General features: G+C 43.8%; 1 protein-coding gene across 1 annotated transcript in view; it reads right to left on the minus strand.

Moving 5' to 3' along the window:
* Positions 1-27,215, minus strand: part of MPL (MPL proto-oncogene, thrombopoietin receptor) — a 59,425-nt gene that overhangs the window by 5,646 nt on the left and 26,564 nt on the right. The window contains exons 6-8 of the mRNA XM_029617666.1: positions 25,739-25,847; positions 13,215-13,495; positions 6,105-6,247 (exon numbers count right to left, since the gene is read on the minus strand). Coding sequence (XP_029473526.1) covers positions 6,105-6,247; positions 13,215-13,495; positions 25,739-25,847 — 533 coding nt within the window. The remainder of the gene's footprint in view (positions 1-6,104; positions 6,248-13,214; positions 13,496-25,738; positions 25,848-27,215) is intronic.

A 27,215-nucleotide genomic window follows, 5' to 3' on the forward strand; every position in this document is an offset into this window, starting at 1 on the left:
ACTTACTCTGAAGAGAGAGCGGTGATGAGCAGAGTACTGCAAGGGTCGGTGTTGGGACTGGTCCTGTTCAATATCTATGTGAGCGACATTGCAGACGAGATAGAAGGTAAGGTTTGTCTTTTTACAGATGATACTAAGATCTGCAACAGAATGCACACGCGGAAGGAGTGGAGAGAATGAGACGGGATTTAAGGAAACTGGAAGAGAGGTCGAAGATATTGCAGCTGAGATTCAATGAAAAGAAGTGCAGAGTCATGCATATGGGGTGTGGAAATCTGAAAGAACTGTATTCGATGGGGGGTGAAGGGCTGATGTGCACGGGGCAGGAGAGAAACCTTGGGGTGATAGTGTCTAATGATCTGAAGTCGGGGAAACAATGTGACAAGGCGATAGCTAAAGCCAGAAGAATGCTGGGCTGCATAAATAGAGGAATATCGAGTAAGAAAAGGGAAGTGATTATCCCCTTGTACAGGTCCTTGGTGAGGCCTCACCTGGAGTATTGTGTTCAGTTCTGGAGACCGTATCTACAAAGGGACAGAGACAGGATGGAGGCGGTCCAGAGAAGGGTGACCAAAAAGGTGGATGGTCTTCATAAAATGACTTATGATGAGAGATTGAAGAACCTAAATATGTATACCCTGGAAGAGAGGAGGAGCAGGGGTGATATGATACAGACTTTCAGATACTTGAAAGTTTTTAATGATCCATGGTCAACAACAAATCTTTTCTGTTGGAAAAAAAATCAGTAGAACTAGGAGTCACGATTTGAAACTCCAGGGAGGAAGACTCAGAACCAATGTCAGGAAGTATTTCTTTACTGAGAGGATGGTGGATGCCTGGAATGCCCTTCCGGAGGAAGTGGTGAAGACAGACTGTGAAGGAATTCAAAGGAGCATGGGATAAACACTGTGGATCCATAAAGGCTAGAGGATGGGAATGAAGAGAAGAGCCATGGGGGTGGCTTGCTGGAATGGATGCTACTACCTGGTGATTACCACCCTTACTCAATAAGCCTTCACACGGTTAATGCAACTCCAACATTGCCCGCTGCTTCAATGGCAGGGAGAAATGTGGAAAAGAGGATTTGCATTTAGACAACAACCAACAAGGAGTGAGCTACAAAGTCTTGGTAAACAAATAAGCATGGGGGTAGCTTGCTTATTACGGCGGTTACTACCCTAAACCAATTAAGCCTGATACATCACTTTGAATGCATATACAGCGTTGCTCTCTGCTTCAACGGCAGGGGGGAAATGTGGAAAAGAGGATTACATTCAGACAACATCTGACAAGGCACTGATCTGTGCAGTCTGGGTAAACAAGCATCGGGGTAACTTGCTTGATGCGGCGGTTACTACCCGTAACCATTAAGCCTTATGCTTCACCTTTGATGCAACTCCAACATTACTCTCTGCATCAATGGCAGGGGGAGGGCAGGAAATTTGAATCAAACAAATTACCAACAAGAGCCCTGAACTTGTTGGTCAGTGAAACAGATAAGTGTGGGAGCTTGCTGGGCAGACTGGATGGGCCGATTGGTCTTTTTCTGCCGTCATTTCTATGTTTCTATGTTAAGGGACCGGCCACAACTACCTAGCCCAGTCCTCCTTAAGGATCAGCCCGCAAGGAATCCTAGGTGAAGGGAGGCTCTCTTCACCATGCTCTGAGGAATCAGGGCCCAGAATGGTTAGGGAGACCCCAGGGAGCGGGTAGGAAGCCTCTCCAGGAGAAGACCTGCTATGACTCTGTGCTAACTGAACTTTAGCGTGAGCTGCATCATTTGTTTGTTTCGCTTTGCACTTTGTTTTTCCACTGTAAATAAATTGCACAAAAGGAAGCAGCCAGAGTCTGCCTCCTTATTTTTTCTGGCTGTTTCCCAAGCCGCTATTGTCCAAGTTACCACATATGGTGTCAACCGTGGGATCTCTTACCTAAGCGGGAAGCAGAGGCAGGAGCCCACAGCAAAGCAGCAGAAGGAAAAAAAACCACCAAAACCTTTTCAGAGTTTTTTTTATCTTTTTTCCTGAGCCTCCCAATTCCACTCACCCAGCTGAAGCTACAACAGGCCAAGGTGGTTATCCTGCTTGTACAATCAGGGTGCGAGTAGCGAGCGAGAATTTGTTCTGTTTTGGCTGAATTAGCCATGCTGCACGGGTGAGGTCATCAGGTAGCAGCAGGCAGAGCTTTCTCGCAAAGCTTCAAGCTTTGGCCCCACTGGGCATGCTTGCTGGTTTCTATGTGAATTAATTATCCCAGTAGGGAAAAAGTTATTTTATCGTATGGAATCCTGTCCCTCAATTTCTCCTCAGTTTCTTCAAAACATATTCTTGCTTTAGCGACCCCCAAACTGTACTTTTCAGTGCTACATGGCTGAGAGAAAGACCTCCAGCTTTAAATATTGCAGATGTGGCCATAAAATGTCTCTCATGGATGGCCCCAGTTACTGTTACTTATATCTGGGCCGGATAATGGCCCGGCATCGTTGCCAGCCAGGGTGCAGAGGCAGAGAGCAGAAAAAAGATCGTTTGGCGCACGGCACAGGAAGCTCACCATCTCCCCATCAGTTCTCCCCATCTTCTTTGTCGGGAGAGATAAGAGAACTCACAAACTCAGTTCAGTCCTCTCTGGGAGAGCTGCACCACTCCCAAACTCAGGAGCACCAGCTGCCCTCTGCGGGAGCGTTTGGGCTCTGTGCCGTGGCATCGAGCAGCCTGAACAGCAGATGCTCCCTGCATTGGAGATGTCGCACCTTCTGTCAAAGACGGCGCACCATTCATTGAAAGTGACTCACCAGGCCTCCAAAATGCCTGCGTTGAAGTTGATGCCCCATGTGTCAGAGGCAGCAGGCCATGCATTGAAAACGGCGCACCATGTACTGAAGACGGCGCACCATGTACTGAAGTTGGCGCACCATGTACTGAAGTTGGCGCACCATGTACTGAAGTTGGCGCACCATGTACTGAAGACGGCGCACCATGTACTGAAGACGGCGCACCATGTACTGAAGACGGCGCACCATGCGCTTGGGATGGAACATTGTGTTCCAAAAATGACACATCACATGCCAAATGTACCTGAGCTGACACATCCAGAGTCTGTGGCATGCCTGCAACCCAGGGAAGGTCATACAGCACAGGCTACGATGGACACGATGCCAACTCCAGCCATGCACCACGCTCCCACACCTTCCACGATGCAAACTAAAAATACAAAGAAGCAGTGTTCAGGTCGGGTTCAGGAGGCAGACGCCCCACCACTGAAGAAGAAAAAGCAATATCATGGGAAGAGAGATTCATCCGTAGCCATGCGGGCTTCAGAATCAAGAGCTAGAGAAGATCCTGCACCTCGAGCCTCTTCTCCATACATATTGGGCTCCTCTGTTGAGAGCTATTTTGCTCCAAGTTTACAGAAGCTCTTTAAATAGAATAGAAAGAACCTGCCCCACCCATGGGCAAGCCGAGCTACACTAAGCCTGTGCCTAAGGGGGCAAAAATCGGGGAGTCTCCCAGCTGTGCTGAATCTCACTCATCAGACAGCAGCCTTCTGCTTCCTGCTGCAGTCCCCCCTCCCCCCCCCCTCAGGATTGAGACTGGAAGTGACAAAGCAACGACAAACTGCTCTGTTCCCTATTCCATCCCATCCCCTCCCCTCCTCTCTACAGAGAGCAAGAAGAGAAGGGTAAGCAAAGAAAAGCCAATCTGCTCCCTAATCCCCCCCCCTCCACACATCTCTCCACTTGTTATTTAGGAGCATGAGAGGAAGAGCTGCATCTCAAAAAAGGTATAGTTGTGATGGAGAAGGTACAGAGAAGGGCAACCAAAATGATAAAGGGGATGGAACAGCTCCCCTATGAGGAAAGGCTGAAGAGGTTAGGGCTGTTCAGCTTGGAGAAGAGACGGCTGAGGGGGGATATGATAGAGGTCTTTAAGATCATGAGAGGTCTTGAACGAGTAGATGTGACTCGGTTATTTACACTTTTGATAATAGAAGGACTAGGGGGCAATCCATGAAGTTAGCAAGTAGCACATTTAAGACTAATCGGAGAAAATTATTTTTCACTCAATGCACAATAAAGCTCTGGCATTCACTGCCCGAGGATGTGGTTAGTGCAGTTAGTGTAGCTGGGTTCAAAAAAAGTTTTGATAAGTTCTTGGAGGAGAAGTCCATTAACGGCTATTAATTAAGTTTACTTAGGAAATAGTCACTGCTATTAATTGCATCAGTAGCATGGGATCTTCTTAATATTTGGGTAATTGCGAGGTTCTTATGGCCTGGTTTGGCCTCTGTTGGAAACAGGATGCTGGGCTTGATGGACCCTTGGTCTGACCCAGCATGGCAATTTTTTATGTTCTTATCCATGTTGATGTACAGAGGTAAGGTATTTCAATAGTGTATTGGGGTATTCTACTGGCTATACTTGGGTTTAGTACTAATCCTTAATTAATTGAAAAATGGAATGAAGTTTTGAATCTCGCCGTCACTGAAAAAGATTTGCAACCTTTATGGATCTCGGCACACAAAACTATCTGAACTGATGGTTAGGCTGCTACTGTACTTATTTCGTGCCTGAAATATAAACCGGAATATGTGGAGCATTGGGTTCCTTTATACAAATGTGGTGGGAATGTCCTGGGATCAGACAGTTTTGGGCAGCTGTGACACAGGAAATAAAAAATGGGGCTCTGAAAGATTTCATTTGTCCAGAGCACCGGGTTTGCTTGGGAAATGGGTGGGCTCTGGGTCCTGGTTTCTGAACTGCTGTTAGTGGCATCGACATGGAAAACCAACCCTAGCTTGGAGAACTGGAGAGCTCAAACTCCAGTCATAGCTGATACTGAAAAGTTACTTTATCGCTGGGCAGATCGTAAGTGCAAGAATGATGGCATTTGGGAATGTTATTGGAAAATTTATGGGATACCTCCAGTGCCTTGAAATATTATATGTGGAAAGCTTTACAGTTCAGACTTCCTTTTTGGCTTCCGTTTCTGGTCCTTTGATATGTAGTTTATTCTATATTCTCTTTCATTATCACATTCCTCTAACACACCCAGAAATAAAGCATTTATAAATGTGAGTTTGACTGTATGCAAATTATTAAATAAAAAGTTAAACAATAAAGATTGTATTGTGCATTTATTCTTTTGCAGGACTCTATGGCACCCCGCCCAAGATGATCCATCCTATCACTACGATATAATTTGTACTCTGGTATCACAGAATTCCATTGGTTATCTTCCTTCCACCAGGTTTCTATCTTTTCATTCACTGCTATACATTCTAATTTTCCCAAATTACTTCTTAGACTTCTGGCATTAGCATACAAACATTTCAAAGTTTGTTTTTTGTTTGTATTTTCATTCTGCTTTTTAATTGATAGGGATAAGTTAGAATTTTTTAGCTCAGGTGAGTTTTTAGTTACAGGCACTTGGACTACTTTTCTTATTGGAACCTCACTGTCGGGATGCCCTAATTCTAATGCATCATTAGTATCCTTTAAAGATACCTCTCTCTGAACCATGCGCTGCTGAGCGACTGTCAGCTTTCCCCTTTGTTCTAGTTTAAAAGCTGCTCTATCTCCTTTTTAAAGGTTAGTGCCAGCAGTCTGGTTCCACCCTGGTTAAGGTGCAGCCCATCCCTTCGGAAGAGACTCCCCCTTCCCCAAAAGGTTCCCCAGTTCCTAACAAAACTGAATCCCTCTTCCTTGCACCATCGTCTCATCCATGCATTGAGACTCCGGAGCTCTGCCTGCCTCTGGGGACCTGCGCGTGGAACAGGGAGCATTTCAGAGAAAGCTACCCTGGAGGTTCTGGATTTAAGTTTTCTACCTAAGAGCCTAAATTTGGCTTCCAGAACCTCCCTCCCACATTTTCCTATGTCGTTGGTGCCCACATGTACCACGACAGCCGGCTCCTCCCCAGCACTGTCTATAATCCTATCTAGGTGACGCGTGAGGTCTGCCACCTTCGCACCAGGCAGGCAAGTTACCAGGCGATCCTCACACCCATCAGCCACCCAGCTATCTACATTCCTAATAATCGAATCACCCACTATGTGATTCGAGCGTAAGCAGAGTGGATGCAATGGATAATTTGTTCAGAGATTACCTTCCATTCCTTTCCATTTTCTTGCATGTATCTGATTTGGTAAATCAGGTGCTCTGAGATCTCTAACAGCGGCGGTTCCCACTCTATCTGCAGCCGGGATCCAGTCACCTCCACTTTCTGCACCTTGGGTGGCCCTGTGAGCACTGCAACGAGATTGCATTTATAGGTGGAATGTGACAAACAAAAGATGTAACAAGCACACCCCCAAAGGAAAAGTAAGAAGAATCCAATCAGGAGACACTGGTACCTCACACCTCAGAAAGCACGGGAGACCAGTAGCTTACCTAGATAGTAATAACATTGATACCTAGTATTGTAGGCAGAAAAAGACCAAATTTCCAGCAAGCTTCCCATGGCAGTGACTGCCGCTCTGTGCAGGCTCTTCCCATGTTTCTGTTAAGGGCAGTAACTGCTGCTCCGTTAAGGTTACCCCATGTTTCTGTTAAGGGTAGTAACTGCCGCTCCCTGCAGGTTACCCCCATGTTTCTGTTAAGGGTAGTAACTGCCGCTCCGTGCAGGTTACCCCCATGTTTCTGTTAAGGGTAGTAACTGCCGCTCCCTGCAGGTTACCCCCATGTTTCTGTTAAGGGCAGTAACTGCTGCTCCGTGCAGGTTACCCCCATGTTTCTGTTAAGGGCGGTAACTGCCGCTCCCTGCAGGTTACCCCCATGTTTCTGTTAAGGGCAGTAACTGCCGCTCCGTGCAGGTTACCCCCATGTTTCTGTTAAGGGCAATAACTGCCTCTCCTTGCAGGTTACCCCCATGTTTCTATTAAGGGCAATAACTGCCGCTCCATGCAGGTTACCCCCATGTTTCTGTTAAGGGCAGTAACTGCCGCTCCGTGCAGGTTACCCCCATGTTTTCTGTTAAGGGCAGTTAACTGCCGGCTCCGTGCAGGTTACCCCCATGTTTCTGTTAAGGGCAGTAACTGCCGCTCCGTGCAGGTACCCCCATGTTTCTGTTAAGGGCAGTAACTGCCGCTCCGTGCAGGTTACCCCCATGTTTCTGTTAAGGGCAGTAACTGGCTCCGTGCAGGTTACCCCCCATGTTTCTGTAAGGTAGTAACTGCCGCTCCGTGCAGGTTACCCCCATGTTTCTGTTAAGGGCAGTAACTGCCGCTCCGTGCAGGTTACCCCCATGTTTCTGTTAAGGGCAGGTAACTGCCGCTCCGTGCAGGTTACCCCCATGTTTCTGTTAAGGGCAGGTAACTGCCGCTCCGTGCAGGTTACCCCCATGTTTCTGTTAAGGGCGGTAACTGCCGCTCCGTGCAGGTTACCCCCATGTTTCTGTTAAGGCGGTAACTGCCGCTCCGTGCAGGTTACCCCCATGTTTCTGTTAAGGGTGGTAACTGCCGCTCCGTGCAGGTTACCCCCATGTTTCTGTTAAGAGTAGTAACTGCCGCTCCGTGCAGGTTATCCCCATGTTTCTGTTAAGGGTAGTAACTGCCGCTCCGTGCAGGTTATCCCCATGTTTCTGATAAGGGCAGTAACTGCCGCTCCGTGCAGGTTACCCCCATGTTTCTGTTAAGGGTAGTAACCTGCCGCTCCGTGCAGGTTACCCCCATGTTTCTGTTAAGGGTAGTAACTGCCCGCTCCGTGCAGGTTACCCCCATGTTTCTGTTAAGGGCAGTAACTGCCGCTCCATGCAGGTTACCCCCATGTTTCTGTTAAGGGTAGCAACTGCCGCTCCATGCAGGTTACCCCCATGTTTCTGTTAAGGGTAGCAACTGCTGCTCCATGCAGGTTACCCCCATGTTTCTGTTAAGGGCAGTAATTGCCGCTCCGTGCAGGTTACCCCCATGTTTCTATTAAGGGCAGTAACTGCTGCTCCATGCAGGTTACCCACATGTTTCTGTTAAGGGCAGTGACTGCCGCTCCGTGCAGGTTACCCCCATGTTTCTGTTAAGGGCGGTAACTGCCGCTCTGTGCAGGTTACCCCCATGTTTCTGTTAAGGGCGGTAACTGCCGCTCTGTGCAGGTTACCCCCATGCAAGAGACCTGGGAGTATTAATAGAGAGACAACCGTCTGAATTTAAAAACTTTCATCAACCACACAACCAAACCACTTCTACACTTTCAAGATTACAGAACTGTCCTCCCAAGCCGTTCTATTCTCCAAGATAGACTACTGCAACTCCATTTTGCTAGGTCTCCCCACCTCTTCCATCAAACCTTTTCAGATGCTTCAAAACACTGCGGCCAGAATCCTAACAAACACTTGCAGAAGAGACCACATCACACCCATCCTCAGACGTCTACACTGGCTACCAATGTTTCAGAATCCTACACAAGTCCCTCAGCATCATCCCCCAAACCATCCACAACCAAGCCCCTCTTAACCTTCAATTCCCACTCAGACTACACACCTCGTCCAGAGCTATCAGAGAAGCCTACAAAGGATCCCTGCATGCCCCCCCAACCAAATCCACCCATCATCTAGCAAATAGAGAACGGGCCTTCTCCACAGCGGGACCAATCATATGGAACGCTATCCCCCCTGAACTCAGACAGGAACCCTGCCTGCTGACATTTAGAAAAAGGCTTAAGACTTGGTTATTTAATCAAGCCTTTCCCTAAGTTCACTGATCCGCCTTAGCTATCATTACTGAACATTCAGCACACTGTAAATAATTGCTCTGCTCATTGAGTTACCTTCTGCTTTGTCTGCTTCCCCAGTTCTATCACCCCTGTTTCAATGTAACTATTGCCTCTCTTCGCTATGTTAATGTTTAAGGTTGTTGTACCCCGGTTCCATGTAAACCGACATGATATGATTGTAAATCATGAATGCCGGTATAAAAAAGCACTAAATAAATAAAATAAATAACTGCACTAACCACATCCTCTGGCAACAAATTCCAGAGTTTAATTGTGCGTTGAGTGAAAAAGAACTTTCTCCGATTAGTCTTAAATGTGCCCCATGCTAACTTCATGGAGTGCCCCCTAGTCTTTCTACTATCCGAAAGAGTAAATAAACCGAGTCACATCTACCCGTTCTAGACCTCTCATGATCTTAAACACCTCTATCATATCCCCCCTCAGCCGTCTCTTCTCCAAGCTGAACAGCCCTAACCTCTTTAGTCTTTCCTCATAGGGGAGTAAATATGAAGAATTTTATCAATATGTTATTAAAAGACTTTTTTTTTTAAATTGAAGCCCCTCCTTCATGCCAATGTTTTTAGACTGCTTTTACAAGCTCTTATCTTCTCTAAAATGGACTATTGCAACACCACTTCAACTACTTCAGAACTCTGCTGCATGACTTTTAACAAACACCAGGAAATATGAGCACATAACCCCAATTTTAAAGGAACTACACTGGTTGCCAATTACTTTTAGAATTAAATTTAAGACTTTAGTTTTAATTCATAAAACAATTTTTAATGAAAACATTGAATGGTTTAATGCTGCCTTACATTTTCATGCCCCTCAGCGAAATCTGCGCTCTGCAGGCCAGGGGCTTTTAACTATCCCGTCCCCTAAACTCAGTAAGAGAGAGAGCACTATCTCTGGCAGGACCAGGGCTATGGAACTCATTACCTTTAGAATTAAGGCTGGAAGTGAATTCGCAGACCTTTAAAAAAAATTTTAAAACATGGCTTTTCTTGCAAGCATATGTGTGAAAAGATTAGCATGGACGAGTGCTTTTTAGGCTAGTTTATTTTATGTTTTTTATAATATTTTATTATGTTTTACGATGTATTATTTAATGATATTTTAGATTAGTATTGTTGTTTTTTATCCTGTAACTTATGTCCTAATTTTATTTTTATGTACATTTTATCTGTTATTATTTGATGTAAACCAGTGTGATGTTATCACGAATGTCAGTATATAAAAACAAATAAATAAATAAATAAATAAATAAACAGAATAACAAACTAAATAAATAAATAAAGAAAATTAATGCACATGTTGCAGTTAATTCAACACGTTGCTGCATGCTTTTTGTTGGGTTTGAAAACATATGAACATATCAGCCCGGCATCGCAGACTTTACATTGGTTGCCTTAAAGCACAGGGTAAAATTTTGATTATTGGTCACAACATTCAAGTTGTTCCATGAAGATCCACCTTGGGTTCTTTGAAAAAAACTAATACGGTATTGTCCAGTCCATGCTCTTCATTGCACTAAAAGCATTTATTGCAGTACCCTCAAATAGAGATTAAAAATCTCAAAGAATATGGGTAGAGCTTTTTCATATGTGGCCCCAATATGTTAGAATGCTTTACCATTGCAATTGAGAAAGGGGACAGACAAAAAAGTGTTTAGGAAATGTGTAAAGTTGTTGTTTTTCCAAGAGGCATTTGGGTGAAAACACTTTTTTTTTTTTTAGTAGATTTTATATTGTGTTGTATGTGATAATAGTTTTATATGTTCTATTTGTACTTTTATGTATGTTTTATGTAAACCACATTGAACAAAAAACTGTATGGACGTTTTGTGGTATATAAGTTTAAATAATAAATGAATAAAATAAATACTACCATAAGAACCTTGCTGAGTAAACTGGATGTACCATTTGGTCCTTTTCTGCCATCATTACTATGTAACTATGTAAAAAGAGAGGAGATATTGCTCCTGTATAGGTCCCTGGTGAGACCTCACTGGGAATACTGAGTACAGTTCTGGAGACTGCACCTTCATAAGGATATAAACAGGATGGAGTTGTCCAGAGGGGGTTACTAACGTGGTCAGTGGTCTTCGTTCTAAAGCATATGGAGATAGGCTTAAAGATATAAACATGAATATCCTAGAGGAAAGGTGAGATAGGGGAGAAATGATAGAGACATTTAAGCATCTCAAAGGTTTCCATGCACAGGAGGGGAGCCTTGTTTAGTGGAGAGGAGACTCTACAACGAGGGGTCCATTTTGAAATTGCAATCACGTGATGATGTTCTTCCATTGGGTCAAATAGAAGCTGGACTATATCTGTGCAGCCCAACAATTCTTTTTTTTTACATTTCATTCCCTCTGATTTTAAAGGCCCGGCCCATGTAAATAAATTCCGGCCTATATGTGTCTGGCCGGGCCTTATGCGTGCCAGGCGAATCTTCCAAGAGGCCTGGCCACGCGTATAAAGGGCGGGATGCGCTCATGTGCCGGGCCTCTTGGAAGGGGCGAGCCAGAGGGCATGTTTTGGGCGGGGAGAGCCGGGACAGCGCCATTGTTCGCTCTACCAGCGCGCACAACTTACTTCAGCTCGGGGACTGAAGTAAATTGAGAAAAAAAGGTAAAAAAAATTTTTTTTAGATTTAGGGGTTGGAGAGTAGAGGGGTAGAGGGTAGGGAAGTTCCCTCCCAGTCCGCTCCAATTAAGGAAGCCTGTAATGCATTGCCACACGAATTTGCACAATTTTACCCCCCCATTGCACGCGCCATGCACACGGATTATAAAATCTGGCACGCATGCGTGCACTGCCCACCAATTTTATAACATGTGTGTGCCGGCCCCTGCATATTATAAAATCAGCGCATCCATGTGCGCGTGCCGGGAAGCGTGCGCACCTTACAAAATCTTCCCGTAAGTTGTCTATACAAAGTCTCTGTTTATATGTTACATTGTAATGGCTCAGTGCAATGCAGCTGAGAGAGTAAATTGTTTCTATATAAGGTCTACTTTGATGGTTTGATTCAACGCTACACTGTTGTGCCTTAGTGCAACAATGTTTCTGCTTATAGTAATGACACATTGTTACAACGTATGAGTATGTGTATTGAATGTGTATTGAATGAATGAGGTTTTTGAGAGTGGAAGTGTATATGGAGTCTAATGGTATGAATGTATTAGATTTGCTTTATTATGCTATTTTCAGTTTTTGAAGAATATGTGAACTTATTTGTTGTATGTTTTTTTATTTAGATTGCTATGGTTGGAGATTGTAGGTGTTTATTATTTCTTTTGCATCTTTTGTCAGTTGAATGAAGGTTAAATTTTGAGTTGAGTGGGTTGGGTTTTTTTTATTTTTGCCAATAGTTTTGATGGTTTAGTTGTAGTTTTTGGAGGTCCCCTAAGGCAGCCTCTTTTCTGAGGTGAAATATTGGCCTGTGTCAGGATCAATGACCATGATTTGAAGATATGTGCAGTTTTGCTGCTGAATTATAGCATGCCCAGTTTTGTGGGATTAGTGAACACAGATTTAAGAAACATGCAGATTAATTGCCGAAGTATGGTGTGTTCAGCTTGATGAGAGTGGTGGGATTAGTAAACACATTCAGCGTACCAACCCTGTGAAAATGGTGAATCACTTGGCTGGAAGCTCACTCTCTTAGATGATCATTCTTCCACACATATAGTCTCCTATGTACATACTTCTCTGCCTCTTCCACACACACATGCACTCACACTCTCACAACCACACATGCCCACATTCACACTCACGTTTCTCCTCTCATTCCCATGCTCTCTCCCTTTCCCTCTCCCCCTCCCTACACACTCACACTCACTCTCATTCAGACACATGCTCACTCTCTCTCTCCTTACTGCAAACATCTACAATGGTGGATAGGCAAATATAAATTCTGTAAATAAATTTAAAAAAAACCCTAACGCTGACAACAGTCTCCTCCCAGCCTGCCAGATCTCTTCCTCCTTTTCCTGCATTGGGCCGAGGGATCTCCATCTCCTTACTCTTGTGCCCCCCTCCCCCCACAATGGGTCCATGCAACCCCTGTTTTTTCTCTTCTGCTGCAAGAGCCTGATGCTTCTCCTCCTCATTCCTCTTCCTTCTTCCCTCCCTCCCCCCCACCCATGCACACCCCAGGCAACCTTTTCTTCCAGCACCTGCTTCTGTAGCAGCACCTGGAGTTTTTGGTTGTTGGCCTGGATACTCGGTAATTCCTTTGGAATTCCAGAGTCTTCAGGTCAAATCCAGAGAGCTCCCAGGTGTGCTTAGTACTCACAGACTTTGCACCTGCTTTGCAATAGGATGAAAGTCCTCAGCTTAAACCATGTGCATTGATTTAAAAATGAAATCCCCACTCTCTCTCTGCCCTGGCCCCTTCCCTTTTCAGCATAGATAAAAGTACTGGATGTGAAACTATAATGCCAGGAAAAGGCAGAAGATTCAGAAAGGGAGGAATATGCTGAATTCCCATAGGATCTACTCACCAATGTGGTGCATCAAAAATGACTTCTTGACATAGGTGACAACAAGATGCGAGGCCATTGTAATATTTACAATCACAGAAATCCTGCTCTCATTTCTTGCCCAGAATGCACAGCTGTGCAAGATGTCACTCTGACTGTTCTTCCAGCTGTGCAATGAAGGGTCACTCTGGTTCTTATTCCAGCTGTGCAATGAAGGGTCACTCTGGTTCTTATTCCAGCTGTGCAATGAAGGGTCACTTTCGCTCTTATTCCTCTCTTCACATCTCTGCCAGATTACATTTCTGAAAGGTAAAAAGATAAAGAAAAACTGTGAAAGACAACTCACCTTCTACCTCCCACTCTTCCATCACTCTGCCACCAATCCCCCAACATCAGTGTCCCCCAGTCTCTCCTCCTATCCATCATACTGTCATCAATACCCCACGCTGTTTTAAATCCCCAAACATCAGAATGCCTCATCCATCTGCCTCACATTTATATCCCCATCAGTGTATCCCCATGTTCACACACTCTCTAAATCAATGTCTCCACATCCATAATCCCCCAACATCCGTGTCCCAACATCTATATCCCCCAACATCAGTATCCCAGCATCTATATCCCCCAACATCAGTGTCCCAACATCTGTATACTTCAACATCAGTGTCCCCATGTCTATAACCAAAATTCATGTCCCAACATCTATGTCCTTCAACATCACTGTCCCCATGTCTATAACCAAAATTCATGTCCCGATATCTATATCCCCCAACATCAGTGTCCCAACATCTTTATCCCCCAACATCAGTGTCCCAACATCTATATCCTCCAACATCAGTGTCCCAACATCTACATTCTTTAACATCAGTGTCCCCACTAGAAGAAGAGAGTTGTATTATAAAAGGAGCTCAGGGTTCTATAATTCAGGACTGCGGTTTTTTAAATAGGAAGGGGGAATTTATTGAAAATAGGTCGAGACATTTAAATCTACGTCTACTAAATTTTCCAAGGGTAGTGACAGAGTTTCCTCATCTGACATTGAAAAGATATTTCCTAGAAGTGTTGGAGTTTACTTCAGATTCAGCTCCCCCCTGGATAAAGTATATTTTCTACCATCCCGTTCATGGACTCAAGCTGTGCTCATGGCTAACCAGACTGATTTTTTTGAGTCATCTAATTATGAAATATAGGAAAGAGCCACACTTCTACTATCCCATTTTTCTGAAAAAGATTTAAGTTCTGTTATGAAATTTTATTTTTTTTTAGGAAATCTGCTGCTTTATTCATGGGCCAGAAAGTCTGGATATTTCTGGATTTGGCAAAGCCAACACAAGAAAGAAGAAGAAGAGAGTTCCTGGCTATAGGAGCATCCTTCTTTCTGAGATACCTATGCAAACATAAAGTTAAGTTCAATAATGATTATTATTTTTTTTTTTATACCAGAACAACTTAAAGCTTTTCTAGATTCTAAAAAGATGTTATTCTCTGTATCTGTAAGATCGGAATCATCCACATAGTATAGTGGCAAGGCTTTTTTTTTTTTTTGTTTAAGCTAAACCATTTCTATTTATTTTGTTTTCCTGTAATTTCTCCCTTATTGGCCGGACCTCCCCCATGCTTGGGGTCTAATGGGTACAGTTACAATAGTCTGTTTTTTTTCTTTTTTCTTAATATTGTAACGTACAAAGTTGCTGTTACAAAGTGGATGCTTTGTTAAAATTTATATATGTACAATAAAAATAAAGTAAAAAAAAAAATGTGGAACCACAAGTTGCCACTGGCAGATCATAAAGTATGGAAATAATGCACTGGCAGATCATAAAGTATTGCAAATAATGCACTGGCAGATCATAAAGTATGGAAATAATGCACTGGCAGATCATAAAGTATTGCAAATAATGCACTGGCAGATCATAAAGTATGGAAATAATGGGGATGATGCAATACTTTGGCGCAGAAAGTGGGCACTGAACAGTCAGCACCTGCTTTCTTAACGTGCCCCCAAGCCACCCCCTGGGGGTGCCATGCAATATTTAAATTAGGGGATCGCGTTAGCAAGAAGGCGCTAGGATCTCTTGTGCGTCTCCTTGCTAACGAGAGCCTGAGTGCGCTGGTCCTCCGCTGGTTAGGAAAACTGACGCTGAGTTTATCGGCGTGGGTTTTCCTAAACACCGCACAGCCAGGGGTTCAGGAAACAGACGCTTCTCAATTGAGCGTCCAATTTCTGCACCTGACTGCTGGTGTTTTTTTAAACTTTTTTTTTTTTTGTTAAAATTTGTTTACTTTTTCCTCCTACTTAATATTGCAACGATATTTACAGAAAAGCAGTTTTTTCTGCTTTCTATACTGGTTTAAGGAGTGCTCAGCACTTAACACGTGCTCCAGGCAGGCATTAATTTCTGATCGCTAAATGTGCGTCCTAGACGCACATTTTTTTTTTTTTTGCATCTGGAGTGAATGCTAATAGCCCCAATCACATGCATTTGCATGTGATGAGCGCTATTAGACTCACTCCGCGTTGGGCATGTGTTATAGAGGTGCTAATCCCCTTATTGTATAAGGGGATTGATTAGCGCCTATTCAACCCATGTCCAACTGCAGGTTATACAGTGCGCTCAGAGGTACGACCTGCAAAGAATACATCAGTGAACATTTTGTGTCATGTGGAGTGCTGAAAGGGAAAAGAGAGGTACATAGCTTTAATCAAGCTTGGCCGAGAGTACATTCTATAAATCTACTTCTCTTTCCCTTTCAGCATGCCAAATGACACAAATTGTTCACGGACGTATTCTTTCCAGGTCGTACCTCTGACTGTGTATGTAAAAGTGCCCCCCTGTGCCTACCCCAACCCCCAAACCCCCAAGCCTGGTACAAATAGTAAAGTGACCTATTGGTCTTTATTGAGTCTCTCTCTCTCTCTCCCCTTCCTTTAGTACTTATTGAGCTGCTTCAATAGACTTTCAAACATTCCTAACAGCACCAATACTGAAAAAGTGCTGAAGTAAGAATGAAAACAAGTCTCTATCCTTAAATTCCAATGATCATTTTGGTAAATGGGCAGAATTTATCAGCACATTTCAAGAAAGAGACAATTGTAAAGAAAACAAAGCCTACTAAGTAACCCACAAGAATCAACCATCAAAAATAAAGGGAAACCAAAACATAAATCATATAACAAGGGCTTAGCATTTAAGGTGTCAGCAAGCCAGATGGCGTGTTCAAAAAGACTTGAATCGCCCGGTCTTTTCAATCGTCCACCTTGTGTTTAAGTGAATAAAGTGTTGTAAACAAAGTCAAACTTGCAAAGTTATCTTCAACGCAAAAAATTCAATTAATTGAGTGCTTTAATCCTGATGATGAAATTCCATAGGAAGCCTGACACGGCCGATGTTTTGCTTGAAAAAGGTTCATCAAGGGGTCACAACAATGATCAATTTTAATCCCAAAAATGTCAGATCGGACCAAACAGGTCTCAGTGTCTTTCAGAGCAAGATGAAACCGGGTTGACACTGCTTAAATATGTTTATGATGTAGTATGTATGAGGACATGAAAGAAAACTTGTATCAATGTTGGATAATAACTCATCTATGAAGTGAAAGAAAACTTGATGGATCAATTTTAAAAAATGCTTAAATCACATTCAGCATTTAAATCAAAAGGTGCAATTGAATGCAACCTGTAAATCCATCATTTCTATTAGTCGTTATCTGAAGATCAACTTCTGTATTAAAGATACAAATTTCTCAAATTGTAACATCAGCTTTTGATATGGGATTCATTACCCTCAAAGAAAAATTTTTTTGGTCAAGAGCCATCCACATGTTCCGGTTTTTTACATCTTACCAAACATTCATAAAAGATTGGTCAATCCACCAGGGAGACCCATTGTTTCTAGCAGGGGTTCATTGCTTGAACCTCTATATCCCAGTTAGTCAATTTTTTTCTTGCACCATTTGTCCCATTGAAGCCATCATATATTTGTGATTCTCAGGACATGATTAATTTTTTTGGAACAACTTCATCTAGACACTACCGATCTTCTTCTGATCACGTTGGATGTGGAATCTCTCTACACCAATCATCCTCATGATAGAGAGAGGAATATCGAGTAAGAAAAGGGAAGTGATTATTCCCTTGTACAGGTCCTTGGTGAGGCCTCACCTGGAGTACTGTGTTCAGTTCTGGAGACCGTATCTACAAAAAGACAAAGACAAGATGGAAGCGGTAAGAGAAGGGCGACCAGGAAGGTGGAGGATCTTCATCGCATGACGTATGAGGAGAGATTGAAGAATCTAAATATGTACACCCTGGAGGAAAGGAGGAGCAGAGGAGATATGATACAGACTTTCAGATACTTGAAAGGTTTTAATGATCCAAAGACAACGACAAACCTGTTCCGTAGGAAAAAATCAGCAGAACCAGGGGTCACGATTTGAAGCTCCAGGGAGGAAGATTCAGAACCAATGTCAGGAAGTATTTCTTCACGGAGAGGGTGGTGGACGCCTGGAATGCCCTTCCGGAGGATGTGGTGAAGACCAGAACTGTGAAGGACTTCAAGGGGCGTGGGATAAAACACTGTGGATCCATAAAGTCAGAGGCCGCCAATGAAGAGTGGGTGACTCACCAGAATGACAGCTACTGCCTGGAGACAATACCCTTATTCAATAAACATACACATGCTTACTGTGACTCTAACATCGCTCTAAGCTTCAACAGCAAGAGGAAATGTGGAAAAATGGATTTACACTCACAAAGAGGGGAGTAGCTGGCTTGTTACGGCGGTTACTACCCCCAACCAAATGTGCCTGATACTTCACTTTTGATGCATATCCAGCATGGCTCTCTGCTTCAACAGCATGGGAGAAGACTGATACATCACGCATTTCCAGCATAGCTCCCTGCTTCAACAGCAGGGGAGAAGAAAAACAATCAATAAGGACTGTATAACATAGTCTGGGTAAAACAAATAAGCATGGGTGTAGCTTGCTTATTGCGGCGGTTACTACCCCTACTACCCCTAACTAATCAAGCTAGATATTTCAATGGTGGGGGAGGAAGGTAAATAGAACCAAGAGCTAAGAGAAACAGATAAGTATGAGAGAAAAAATGTGTGAAGTTTGCTGGGCAGACTGGATGGGCCGTTTGGTCTTCTTCTGCCGTCATTTCTATGTTTCTATGTTTCTATGATGAAGCCCTCATCATAGCCACTGACTTCTTTGATTGACATCCACATCCACACAGAGTGCCTTCCTTTTTTCTAAATCAGTTGTTGGAAATAGCCCTCACAAAATTGTTTTTCACTTTTGATCAACAGTTTTATCAACAGACATGTGGTGTTGCTAGGGGTGCCACAGGAGCTCCAGATATAACTAAATTATACGTCAGAATGTTTGAAGATCGTTTTTTGAAAGACCATCCTTTTTCTGCCAATATCATTGTGTGGAAATGTTATATAGATTATGTATTCCTGTTATGGAAAGGCTCTGAATTCATTAAATTGTCATCTTCATTTTACCGCTGACATTAAGTCAGATGAGATTCCCTTTTTGGATATTTTGATCAAAAAAATCACAATCTGGTTTTTCCACTACTTTATATCACAAATCGGTATCTTCAAACACATAAGAACATAAGAAAATGCCATACTGGGTCAGACCAAGGGTCCATCAAGCCCAGCATCCTGTTTCCAACAGTGGCCAATCCAGGCTATAAGAACTTGGCAAGTACCCAAACACTAAGTCTATTCCATGTTACCATTGCTAATGGCAGTGGCTATTCTCTAACGGGCGGATTTTAAATGCGCTGCCCGCGTAAATCCGGCTGGATTTACGCAAGCAGGGCCCTCGCGCGCCAGCGTGCCTATTTTGCATAGGCTGTCGGCGTGCATAAGTCCCGTTGCTTTTAAAAGGGGGGGTGTCGGGGCGTCGCCAAATGACAGGGCGTTTCGGGGGCATGACGTGGCGTTTGGGGGGTGGGCCCAGGGGCGTGGCGCCGGCCCAGGGGTGTTCCGGGGGCGTGGCCGCGCCCTCCGGAACAGCCCCCGGGTTGGGTCTTGGCGCGCCAGCAGCCCGCTGGCGCGCGCGGATTTACGTCTGCCTCCGGTAGGCGTAAATCCATGGATAAAGGTAGGGGGGTTTAGATAGGGCCAGGGGGGTGGGTTAGGTAGGGGAAGGGAGGGGAAGGTGAGGGGAGGGTGAAAGAAAGTTCCCTCCGAGGCCGCTCTGATTTCGGAGTGACCTCGGAGGGAACGGAGGCAGGCTGTGCGGCTCGGCGCATGCAGGCTGCCCAAAATCAGCAGCCTTGCGCGCGCCGATCCCGGATTTTATAAGATATGCGCGGCTACGCATGTATCTTATAAAATCCAGCGTACTTTTGTTTGCGCCTGGTGCGCAAACAAAAGTACGCGATCGCGCTATTTTTTAAAATCTACCCCTAAGTGAACTTAATAGCAGGTAATGGACTTCTCCTCCAAGAACTTATCCAATCCTTTTTTAAACACAGCTATACTAACTGCACTAACCACATCCTCTGGCAACAAATTCCAGAGTTTAATTGTTGCACTTTACTAGTACACATCCTAGACCTCTTAAGGAAAGCCTTCCAGTTAGTCAATTTCTGAGACTCTGTCAGACATGTTTAAATATCATTGACTTTCAATCCCAAGTGCAATTAATGATGGATAGATTCTTAAGTCATGGTTATCCAAAAAAAAAAAAAAAGGTACACAAAGCATTTTTAAGAGCTAAATATTGTCATCGAGAATGGTTATTCTTGCCACCATCTATTACATCTTCTTCACGAGTCACATGTATTCTACCTTTTTCACCTGTTGTTCATCAGATTCAGGCATCTATCATGCGTAATTGGCATGTTTTGCAGATACATTATATTTTTAAAGATCTACCCCGCATTGCCTTCACTAGAGTGTCAAATTTATGAGATTTATTTGAGCATTCGGACTTTTCACAAATCTCTATTCAAAATCCATCTTTAGGTTTTCAGAATCCATGAAAGAAAATGTTCAGTCTGCCACATTTCTATGCACACTTCCTCAAACAAGATTCAAGCAACTGATTTCATAATTAATCTCAAATATATTACTTCCTGTGTGTCCAGATCAGTAATTTATTTGATTCAATGCCCTTGTAAGAAGATCAACATCGGAAAAACCTCTCAGATGCTCAAGACCCATATGATCAAACATCGGTTGGCACTTCTTCACTATAAGGAAGGTGCTCCTTTGGTTTTTCATTGTGATGAATTCTCACATACTTTTGACAATCTACGCTTCTGTGCAATTGATCAGTCTCAGATCGGGTGGCGAGGTGGGGATTTAAATTCACAATTGCTACGAGCAAAGCAACAATGGATTTACAGGTTGCATTCAATTGTACCTTTTGGTTTAAATGCTGAATGTGATTTAAGCATTTTTTTAAAATCGATCCATTAAATTTTCTTTCACGTCGTAGATGAGTTATTATCCAACATTGATACAAGTTTTCTTTCATGTCCTCATACGTACCTATGTCATTACATCACAAACATATTTAAGCAGGATCAGCTTCCTTCCAGTTTCATCTCGCTCTGAAAGATGCTGAGACTTGGTTGGTCCGATCTGACATTTCTGGGATTAAAATACTGAAGCTTTTTCAAGCAAAACATCGGATGTGTCGGGCTTCCTTTGAAATTTCATCATCAGGATTTAAACACTCAATTAACTGAATTTTTTGTTTGAAGATAACTTTGCAAGTTTGCCTTTGTTTACAACACTTTATTCACTTAAACACAAGGTGGATGATTGAAAAGACTGGGCAATTCAAGTCTTTTTGAACACGCCGTCTGGCTTGCTGACACCTTAAATGTTAAGCCCTTGTTATGTGATTTATGTTTTGGTTCCCCTTTATTTTTGAAGAAAGAGACAATGACATTTGCAAAACTTGAGAAAAAACCTCCTTATGGAATTTAGAAACATGATGGAAGAATGAGAGCATATGGGCCATTCAGTCTGGGGTAGATTTTTAAAAACAGCGCGATCGCGTACTTTTGTTTGCGCAGCAGGCGCAAACAAAAGTACGCTGGATTTTATAAGATACGCGCATAGCCGCGCGTATCCTCTAAAATCCGGAATCGGTGCGCGCAAGGCTGCCGATTTTGGGCAGCCGGCACGCGCCAAGCCGCGCAGCCTGCCTCCGTTCCCTCCGAGGCCGCTCCGAAATCGGAGCGGCCTCGGAGGGAACTCTCTTTCGCCTTCCCCTCACCTTCCCCTCCCTTCCTCTACCTAACCCACCCCCCCCGGCCCTATCTAAACCCCCCCTTACCTTTGTCCGTAGATTTACGCCTGCGAGAAGCAGACGTAAATCTATGTGCGCCAGCAGACTGCTGGCGCGCCGTCCTCTGACCCGGGGGCTGGTCTGGAGGCCTGGACCACGCCCCTGGGCCGGCGCCACGCCCCCAGTCCCGCCCCCGAAACGCCGCGTCATCGGGTCCCGCCCCCTTCCAAAAACCCCGGGACCTACACGCGTCCCGGGGCTCTGTGCGCGCCGGCGGCCTATGGAAAATAGGCGCGCCGGCGCGCAAGGCCCTGCTCGCGTAAATCCAGGCGGATTTACGCGAGCAGGGCTTTTAAAATCCGCCCGTCTGTCTTTCCAGCCAATTAATTTAGCATTATAATTCTCAATACTAACTTAGAGATCCCCTCCAGTGGGAGGCTCTTCCAGCAAACAAGGAAAATGAATTGGCAAAAGCACAATTACAGTGAGAAATATAGAGAGCTGCTTCAGAAACCCCAAGTAGATCAAAATCTGACTCAGGAATGGCTAAGGAGATGTGAGGTTAGATCTCAGGATAAGAATTGATCATTGCAGCACAGGACAGCAGACTAGGGACAGGATGGTTCACAACCAGCAGAGGAAAATGCAGCTTGTGAAAACTGAAACGGTTACACACCTCCTTGCTGGACATGGCGGGCTGATGTCAGAAGGCCTCTATACAGAAAGGCACCATAGGATGGCTCGGCTCATTATAACATCACTGAACCAGGAAAGCACTGGGACTATAACCCTCAGATTATTTATCTATTTATTTATTTAAAAATACTTATATTCTGCAACTTCCAAATTTAAAATTTGTCCAGGGTGGATCACATAAGTACATTCTTAATTCATCAATACTAACAAATATATAACAAATAACATAGATATTACATAAAATTAACACACCTCATTAACATCTTATGCTTCTTGAAAAAGATGTGTTTTTCCCTCTTCCTAAAGTCTTTCACATCCTGCATTCCTCTCAACATCAATGTCTCAACATCTATATCCAAAATATCAGTGTTCCTGAATCTATAACCCCCTTGCTGGGATGACAAAAGCAAAACCTCTGGATCATGTTTGAGATAAGTTACTCGCTTTCACTGACAGCATTTTCTTCAGCTCACTGTCAACCCCCGTGTACCATAACCATCAGACAAAACCTTACTGGTAACCAGTGTCGATACTGGAGCGTGGATGATACATGCGCAAGTTTAGGCTGAGCTGCACGTTCTGCACTAACTGCAAAGTTCTCAGAAAGTTGGTCTGGCAGAGCCACCAGCAATGTTGCACAGCAGTCAAGGTGACTCAAGACCAACGATTGAAGTACGGTCCTGAATAGCGAATGCAGTGGGTGATGCACAGCTAACACGTAAATTCATTGACAAGGAAGACTCTAAGACTACTTCCAGGCTTCAAATTCCAGACAAATTTTGATCTGGTTACCCTAAATTACTAAACTGCTGCTGACCTAGGTAACTGATTATTTGCCTATCCATAAGACCTTTGTTGTCTCAATGGAGAAGGTACAGAGAAGGGCTACCAAAATGATAAGGGGAATGGAACAACTCCCCTATGAGGAAAGACTAAAGAGGTTAGGACTTTTCAGCTTGGAGAAGAGACGACTGAGGGGGGGATATGATAGAGGTGTTTAAAATCATGAGAGGTCTAGAACGGGTAGATGTGAATCGGTTATTTACTCTTTCGGATAGTAGAAGGACTAGGGGACACTCCATGAAGTTAGCATGGGGCACATTTAAAACTAATCGGAGAAAGTTCTTTTTTACTCAACGCACAATTAAGCTCTGGAATTTGTTACCAGAGGATGTGGTTAGTGCAGTTAGTGTAGCTGTGTTTAAAAAAGGATTGGATAAGTTCTTGGAGGAGAAGTCCATTACCTGCTATTAAGTTCACTTAGAGAATAGCCACTGCCATTAGCAATGGTTACATGGAATAGACTTAGTTTTTGGGTACTTGCCAGGTTCTTATGGCCTGGATTGGCCACTGTTGGAAACAGGATGCTGGGCTTGATGGACCCTTGGTCTGACCCAGCATGGCAATTTCTTATGTTCTTATGTTCTAATGTTCAATAATAAATCATTTGATCCCAAACATTTTTTAATAAATGAGACACATCTATTAAAAGACAGTAATGGATTTCCCCTGGGACTGTGCATCGTTTGCATGTATACAAAAAACACACATTCAGTTTTTCCAGTTCAAACCCTAATGGTGCCATATAAATGTTGAAGAGTACAGAGGATAGAGACAATACTTGGGGTACGCATACTCTACTTGTCACCAGCTAGAATGGTCCACATCCATTTCTACCCTAAACTGTCTGGAATTCAAATATGAACAAAACCAATTTAGCACTTTTCCAGAGATACTAATTGTTCCAGGTGAGAAACCAGAATGTTGTGTCTTACTGAGTCAAAGGCTGAGGATACATCAGACTGTACCAAGATCCCGGTCTTATCTCTCTCCATACTACTTTGCAATGTATCCATCAAAGATAGCGATAATCCTTCATCGTTATTCCTTTTTTTTAAAACCATAGTGTTTATCACAAATTTTTTTCTGAACTTCCATCCTTTTCAAGCTCACCAAGGACACACCTTTTTAGAATCTTGGCTAGTGAGGGCTGATTTGACACTGGCTTATAGTTAGAAGGATCTGCAATGATTTATTCTTATCCTCACTATCGGTCTCACCATTGTTTTTTTAAATTGCATTGGGATGGTACCTACTGTCAGGGACTTATGCACCAATTGATGTATTACAGTCAATGATAGTTGAGGACTTGTCTTGATGAAAGCAAATGGACATGGATCTAAAGGACATGGAATTGTAGGGAAAGAAGACGATGTGATCCCCATGCCAGTCGATGATCAGCTGAATGCAAGAAAACCAGACATTGCGGTGAAGGACTGCATTTGCTGGCAGTGTCAGCACCAAGCAACTATTCTGTGGATTGTACGGAGAGAGAGGAGACCCTCAAGTACCAAGAGGTGCAATCAGAAAGATACAGAAATAGTCCCAATTGTAATGGGAGCCACTGGTCTGTAATGGGAGAACTGCCAGGTACACCTGTGCTTGTTACACTCTATGGGCTCTTTGGCACAATTCAAGTGTAAGAAGAACATTACCCGTGAATTTGAGAGAGTGAGATCATATCCAATTCACCCTGGTTTACGAGTGAGGATCATTTCTATCATGGTATGCGCCAATATTTGGAAATATAACTCCCGAAAAGGATGGTCTGGAAACACTGTATTGCCAAACCCATCACCATCGTTACTACTTCTGCCACTGTCCAAATAGATGTCCTGGTCCTGATGGCATTTTCTCATTGATTAATTTGATTTGTTGTACTTTCATCTAGGCTCTAATGCATAAATATGCATCTAATCTAATAAGAAGCTAAAAGAGTCTGCTCTGCCATCAGCACTGAATCCTACTAAAAGAATTGAATACGCACTGATTGCAGAAATTATCCTTCGCTATAGACGTCATCGCATACTATATGGACTGACATGCTTACCATATATACTTGATCTTTATGTTTTTTTCATCCACAGTGAGGAACTGGCTCAGTGTGAAAGATGTCTGCAGATTGACTTCCTCAGCAAAGAAGTGGCAGAATTCAGAGAGGTGGCGAGACTGAGAAGTATCCGGGAGAATGAGGACCAAAAACGAGGCATCAAAGATGGAAAACTCAAGCAGATGGGAGAGTGAAACTGGACCACAGATGGACCCAGATTACTACAGCCACTTGATGTTACACCACAACTCTGAAGAACCGGTATGCAGTGGTAGTGAAAGAGGGGAAAACATTCCAGGAAGAGGAAGAACAGGTAAAACAGGGCAATAATAAAAACCAAAGCAACCATTGTACCTAGGAGGTGAACAGTAGCGATGGTTGGTGACTTGGTTCTGAAGGGCTTGGAGTCATCCATATCCTGACAGGTGCCAATATCCAAGACATGATGGAGAGATTGCGGAGAATAATCACATTTACTAACTATTATCCAGTGCTGCTCATCCATGCAGAATGCATAAAAAATATTCCATGTGCCCCAGCAATCCCCTTCCTTACATGGGCCTGGACTCTCACACCCAGGATCCAGACCCCGTCATCTCCTTTGTCCCCATGTCCATCTGTTTCCCCCTTCCCTTTTCCTCCCACCCCAATATCAGTGCCAAAGGTGATTTACTAGCTCTGAGCTCACGTGTACATGTAGAAGAGCTCGTGGGAAAGGTCTGCAGTCTCCTTGTCCCATTTCCAATCACAGACCACCTTCAGCAGGTCAGAAGTAAAGCAGCACAAATCGATCTCATCTGTGAAGGAAAAAAAAGAACTGAGAACCCACAAGCAAACACTAGAGAGTATAACGGCATCCTGGCTACAGGGGGCAAGAAGAGTGAGCATAGCCAGTCTAGTACAGCAAGGGAGTGTCTCAGAAGTGACAGCCCCAGTATAGTGCAATGAGGGAGTGTCTCAGAAGTGACAGCCCCAGTATAGCACGAGGGAGTGTCTCAGAAGCCAGAGCTCCAGCATAGCACAAGGAGGGAGTGTCTCAGAAGTGACAGCCCCAGTATAGCACGAAGGAGTGTCTCAAAAGTGACAGCCCCAACATAGCACGAGGGAGTGTCTCAAAACTGACAGCCCCAACATAGCACAAGGAGGGAGTGTCTTAGAAGTGACAGCCCCAGCATAGCACAAGGAGGGAGTGTCTTAGAAGTGACAGCCCCAGCATAGCACGAGAGAGTGTCTCAAAAGTGACAGCCCCAACAAAGCACAAGGAGGGATTGTCTTAGAAGTGACAGCCCCAGCAAAGCACGAGAGAGTGTCTCAAAAGTGACAGCCCCAACATAGCACAAGGAGGGTGTATTTCAAAAGAGAAAGAGCAAGCATAGTATAATGGGGGAGTGTGTCAGAAGTGACAGAGCAAGCATAGTACATTTGAGACACTCCCTAGTGCTATGGAGGGGCTTTGGCATGGATAGGGCTTTTAAAATCTCCCAGAGAATGCGATTGCACCGTGGAGCGACAGAGGCATTAGGATATTCTCCGTTTTATTCTCCATTCCTTTCCTAATAATCCCCAGCTTTCTATTTGTTTTATTGACTGATACAGCACACTGAGCCCAGATCTTTTCCTGGGTGCTGATGCCTAATATGGAATCCAGCACCCTGCACCTATAGTTCTCATTATTATTCCTTATATGCATCACTTTACGCTTGTCCACATTTAGATGAACAAAACCCCTTAGTCTCACAAGTTCCTCTTCAACTTAGTGTTTTAACAACTTTTAATAATTTTGTGTCATCTGCAAATTTAATTACCTCACTCGTCACTCCCTTTTCCAGATCATTTATAAATATTTAAAAAAGCTCTGTTCCCAGTAAGATCCCTGAGGCACTCCAGTGTTTCTCTTTCTCTACCGAGAGAAATAAATAGGACATTGCCTTCTATCCCATGACTTTTTAATTTCTTGAAGAGTCTCTCATGTGGGACTTTACCAAATGATTTCTGAGTGAGGGAGTGGCTCAGAAGTGACATCCCCATCATAGCACGGTGTGGTAGAAGTGACATCCCCAATGGCACAGTGAGGGAGTGGCTCAGAAGTGACATCCTCAATGGCACAATGAGGGAGTGGCTCAGAAGTGACATCCCCATCATAGCACGGTGTGGTAGAAGTGACA

This window comes from Rhinatrema bivittatum, chromosome 10, assembly GCF_901001135.1.
Source record: "Rhinatrema bivittatum chromosome 10, aRhiBiv1.1, whole genome shotgun sequence".
Lineage (NCBI taxonomy): Eukaryota > Metazoa > Chordata > Amphibia > Gymnophiona > Rhinatrematidae > Rhinatrema > Rhinatrema bivittatum.